The 6,000-nt window shown below is 36.7% G+C and overlaps 1 protein-coding gene across 1 annotated transcript in view; it reads left to right on the top strand.

The window, feature by feature from the left end:
* Positions 1–662: 662 nt before the first annotated feature.
* LOC306875218 (dedicator of cytokinesis protein 3-like) overlaps positions 663–6,000 on the top strand; it is a gene marked incomplete at its 3' end in the record, with an annotated part of 249,864 nt that continues 244,526 nt past the window's right edge. Inside the window, exon 1 of the mRNA XM_079425684.1 lies at positions 663–1,087. Coding sequence (XP_079281810.1) covers positions 1,051–1,087 — 37 coding nt within the window. The 5' untranslated portion in view covers positions 663–1,050. The remainder of the gene's footprint in view (positions 1,088–6,000) is intronic.

The following is a 6,000-nucleotide window of genomic DNA, read 5'->3' as shown; positions in this document are numbered from 1 at the left end:
ATAAACTTAAGATCATCTAAGTTTACTCAACTGTGCTATTTTGGGACACCATGAACTAAAATGCGCTTTTAACATTCTACCCTTGTATTTATAAAAGTCACCACTTAGGCTACACTTGATATGAAAGATGTGTAACTAAATACTTTTTTTCTTAATACAGTATGTTAAAAGAGCAGCTTAGTGTTTATTCATGGTGTCCCAAAATAGCACAGTTGAGTAGTTGATCTTAATTTTATCTTAAGAAGTAGCTAAGCATACTTAAGTAGTATATTAAGTAGCCTGTGCGAAAATAGAGTACTTTTTTCCCTTTTTTTAAAAACCTGGGGTTTGAGTCATTCTTAACTGAGGTAAAAAACAAACGAACAATCGATAAATGAATACATGAGTGAATGAATGAATTTGACAGAAGACTAGTTAGACTGTCTAACAAAGTACATTTCTGTTGTAGGTTATACCATACATTGTTTGTTTGTATTAGTGCCTAACTATGTATTTAGACTGCAGAATGAAAACCAATGTGAATTGCCTGTCAGCTGCTTTAAAATATAGACCATCCTAAAAACTCAAACACGAGTCAATAAGCCAGCGCGCGCTCTGTCGAGGGTTTACCACTACGGCAAAACGCGTGTCCGGTTAAAGAGCGACAATCTGCGTCATGTGACGGCGCACGGACGGAGAGATGAAGATGGCGCAGCACCGGCGCTGAAGAGTCTCCCCGTTCACCGCGTAAAATCACGGAAGATTGCATCGATCACGCGCGCGCGTGACTCGAGAAACGCTCAAGGTTAGCTCGTCCTCGCGCTGTTTTGTCGGATTCCAGCGGTAAATCACGACTGACCGACTCAATTAAATAAATAAATGATCGTCTCCATCCTCAGATGCGCATCCATAACGCGAGAGCCAGACGCACGGATGGGAAACCTGAGCTGACGCGTGAAACATGTCGATTGTTTTATCAAGCATACGGCTGTGAGATAAACACGTCTTTAACTTTAATGTATCATCGTACATGACATTTAACCGAAACTCTTCTAATATCTTACCGGGATCATGTGGACACCGACCGAGGACGAGAAAATCGGAGTGGGTGAGTTGAAAATCTGTTTATTTGGCATCCTTGATATAAATACGCTATAAATTAATCTAAACTGAACTAATTCCAGGTATGTTTTATGGCTTATAAATAATTTGAAGGCGGTAAAGAACAGATGCATTAATACGCAGTTTTGAATGTTTTATGCTAATGCTGAGGAGAAATGCATTACCTGTTTTATAATTTTAACACTTTTTATTAGGCTATTAAAATAAAACGTATTGAATTAATCTTTTAAATCGTTCTGCACGACTGTTGAATAACGTGATGTTACAGTAGTACACACTGCTGATGTTGACGATGCTATATAGTCTACTCAACCGACAGGGGGCGATGCGAGCGGTGCGTTTCCAACAGGTGCATAGTGGAAAACATTTAATATTGAGCTCTTGCTCTCATTATCCACACCAAAATCAACACAATGCTTCTCAAACAAATGGACTGCGTCTTCATTGAACAGCATGTTGCAGTGGTCATCGTTTACCCAAAAGTGTCACGGCTGTGCGTGAAATGCTAGTTCACAGCTCCCCTACTGTGCCTGATAGATTCAGACAAGCTCCATGTACACACAGAAGCAAATTCAAACACAGAGGTTATTCAAATACCTGCAAAAGAAGGAAACAAGTTAAAGAAGGAAACATTGCTGGAGCAAACTGGGAATTTGAATTATTGGTCTCATATGGCCCTGATGAGTCACCATGTTCAGCATAAGGGCGGGTGTTTGATTGGTCATGTACAATCTAGCTGTCACATCGGTCAGATAAATGCAGATTAGTAAAATGCATTGTTGTGTAACTAGACTCAGTCCTGGTGGACTTCCTGAGTCACGATACACAATGGTAGCCTTCACTAGTGTTTTTGCAAGATGTTATTTGCTGGCTTTTTTGTTATGGCGTTAGTGGTTTGAAGCCTTTTTAGTTGCCTCAGACTTTAATTACTCATATATGGGAGATTCTTTAATTAGTGGAACTTTTCTGTCTCCAAGAAATAATTTTTGCAGGAAGAATAGCCTCAATAATAGCCTTAACATTGTCCCTTAGTTTTAGAAGTGTAAACACTGATTTGGGTAAAAAAACATTTTTACAATTTATATAGCAATTCAAATAAGCATTTTAGAGAACAGTTGCATATTTCTTATATTTGGCTATTATGAAAATGTAATTTAAAAGATGCTATTTCATATTTGCATGACCTTTTTTATAGTTTTAGATTTATTAAAATATGTAATTACGAAACCTGTTAGTTGGTTTAAATATTTGATAATTGTAATCTCAGAAAAAAAAAAAAATATATATATACATTTTTAAAGTTAATTGAGCACTAACTTGCATTTTATGACCAAGCCATTTTGTTAACTAAAGCTATTAAAAAAAGTAAAATCTATTAAAAAATGTAAATGAAAAATATGGGCTTAAGTTGAATAATATTAACTAAAATAGCTAAATCTAAAACAAAAATAAAAAATAAATTAAATGTAAATAAAAAATATATTAAGAAAAGAAAAAAAATAATCTGAAATTTAAACTTAAACTAAAGTTAAAATCAAACTAAAAATATAAAGAATACTAAATAACATTGTTATGATGACATATACCAAAATATGCTTCAAATAGATCATGTTTAAAGTTGTACTTTTCTCGGTTTAAGTTGTCCAAAGTGTACTTGACTGAAGAATCATACATATATGAATGATGAAGAGATGAGAATGAAAATGCAGTGGCATTTTTTCTTCTTTAGTGCTGCATTTTGTTTGCAAGGAAGCACTGAAAACTTTAAATTTCTCCCCAGGGAGGCCATAGAACCTCAGATACGGCCCATTTGTCAGAACTGTCATCCGGCATCTGCTTTAGTTTTAACGATTATATTTTAAGAGCTACAGAATTATAAACTTATAGGAGCAGACCAACTATTTGTCATCTAGGAAAGCAGATCTTGTCAGAAGGATGGGAGTTTTACATTCCGAGGCAGCAGAAGGTGGAAGCTCATGGATGTCCCCCCCCCCCCCCCCGAGATTCTGGCACGCCATTGAAAAACAGCTATTCACGCTGGGTCTGTGTGAATGGGTCTTTGTGATGCAATGCGCATGCTGAATGTGATGCTAACCCCACAGCCTGCTAATGCACCACACAGTTCACATCAATGAAGGCCATTTTTCTCCTCATCTCTCATTTTACTGTAGAAATAATAGCGGTTCAATATTAATTAATAAGATATTTTATTGTGAAGGAATAGTTCAGTCAAAAATGAAAATTTGCAAAAAATGTCCTCACCCTCAGGCAATCCAAGATGTAGATGAGTTGGTTTCTTCATCAGATTTGGAGAAATGTAGCATTGCATCACTTGCTTACCAGTGGATCCTCTGCAGAGAATGGGTGCCGTCAGAATGAGAGTCCAACCAGCTGATAAAAACATCATAATAATCCACACCACTCCAGTCCAACAATTAACATCTTGTGAAGTGAAAAGCTGCATGTTTGTAAGAAACAAAGCCATCATGAAGATATTTTTAACTCGTTGTCCATAATATTGCTTTCTCCAGTGAAAAAGCCTTGTCTGAATCAGGAGAGAAATATGTACAGATCGAGCCTTAATGATGGCTTTGTTTCTTTAAACACACAGCTATCACTTCACAAGAGACTTTATTGTCATGTGGATTAATTGTGGATTACTGTGACGTTTTTAACAGCTGTTTGGACTCTCATTCTGGCGGCACCCATTCACTCCAGAGGTTCCACTGGTGAGCTGCTACATACATTTGATGGTAAATTCGCCATTTTGGGGACCATAACAGGTGTATCAGTATCGAAACAGAACATTTTGAGGTTGGAAAGGAAATTATCATATTTGAGATGGTGATTACCACCACATATAACAAATTCCACCTCTTATTTTGATTATGAGAACAAGGCTACGGAAATATGGCTTCATTTTAGGAACTACACTATTCAGCACTGCTTCCTCTACATAAGTCATAGGTGACATTGTTGATATAATGGAGATAATAAGATGGAAATCTTCTGTTAAGTGGTCCAGACTGCCCAATTTTATTGTTAAAGAGCCAAATTTCCCCGTAATGCCTAGAGGTGATGTATAATTTACTAATGTGCACAATTACATCCAATTTGGATCTGGCATTGCATAATGTTTTATCTTTGGGTCATTTGCGAATGGCAGAACTCATGCTGGGTCGGATGTGGAACATTTTTATGTTGATTTATCTGAATTCCAACCATATAGCTAGCGCTTTGTTGTTTCATGGAAAAAAAATGAATGTGTAAAGACATAAAATGGCTATGCTAACATTTGTTTTGAACGAATATAAACAAATACGCTAATTTAAAGTGTTTTATATTGGTTAAATATTTGTTGAATGTATGCTAAACAGGTTTCATCATGTGAAGCTAAACTTTAAGTTTTTATTTTCAGTTGCATTGCACTGACCATGCTGGTTGTTGTCTTGAACTCATACTGACACCATGTGATGTGGTTGAAGCATCGCGTTGCATCAAGTTTTCAATTACTGATACCATTGCATAAATGCACCATTTGCAATGAGACATAAGTTATTGTATGAGCAAAGCTGACCAATTTTATGCAAGTAACGTCAGCTGGTCATGTGATTTCAAAATGGCTGCCTCCGTAACATAACCCACTCCTTGTTAAACAAAACCGATTTTTTTGGCCTGCTGTTATAGCTGCTGTCTTCATTTCATGGTGTACATCATTTTAAATTTAACACACTACTTAGTTGTTTGTGTAGAACTTTAAAAGTGAATGTTTATCGTTAGCGACCAGATTTTTTAATCAGCTCATATTCTGCCATTTCAGGCTTCCTGCTTTCAAGATATCTAAAATCAGAGTTCCGAAGTTCGGTAAAGTCATAAGTCAAGAGTTTAAAACACTAGCACTTAGCATGTGCTGATAGACGCGATAGTGCTAATCACTCTTCCAGTCCCTTCTGAGATTTGTTTGTCATCTGTAACTCTGCTTAAAGGAAGGAGTTAACAGGCAGATGGGGAAACTATTATGTCCCCTAATTTAATCTGTATTGGATGGACGGCTATAGAGGTCCAGCCTCATGCTGGGCTCGGGGACACTTTGGATATTCGCCATTGAATATTCTTAGCTTAATGAAGAGGCTGCGCTCAATTAGAATATTATAGAAGGATGTGATTGTGGGCTGTTAAAGAGACGGGGTGAGAAGGAGGGTGTACATTATTGTTCAGGAGATCATTAAGTGCAGTTATGTGCCATCACACTCGCCCATGACAGAAAAAAAAGTGCTTGGGATTTCAGAAATGTTGATGGGGGTGTTCTGGAGGCACTGTGAGAACTTTTATTCAAAAAGTAGGTGGTGGAAAGTTTGTTTGTTTGTGAGACTGTCACATTTCAGCCTGCAGTTAACTATTAGCGATGTTTGCTAAGGCTGCTGCCTCAAATCATGTGGCTTGTTGTGGTGTGCTCAAGTGTTTCTAAGTGTTCAGACTGAAAAAAATGGATGATAAAATGACAGCATTGTCCTGAATATTGATACTTGGGAGGGCTAGCTAATGTATAGCTATATGATAAAACACGATAACTTGTAAACTAGCCAAACAAATCTCCAAATGACTTCTTGAGAGATCATTTTTTCATTTAAGCTAATAGTGCAAATGACTAATACTTACGTAAACTGAAAGAATAAAGTCTCAGTGCCATTATTGAAGGATATAAACTATTTTTGGTATTCCTACTTTTATCTCGACAAACTTTTATTCAGAAAGTAGAAATTGGAAAGTTTGTTTATTTGGGAGACTGTCTCATTTCAGACTGCAGTTAGTCGTTAGCAATTTGCTAAGACTGATGCCTCAAATAATTCAGCTTGTTAAGGTGTGTTACTATTTGAAGTGTCCAGACTTAATTTTTTT

Source organism: Barbus barbus, assembly GCF_936440315.1.
Source record: "Barbus barbus genome assembly, chromosome: 9".
Lineage (NCBI taxonomy): Eukaryota > Metazoa > Chordata > Actinopteri > Cypriniformes > Cyprinidae > Barbus > Barbus barbus.
Note: the sequence above shows the minus strand (reverse complement) of the source record. Positions and strands in the feature narration are given on the sequence as shown.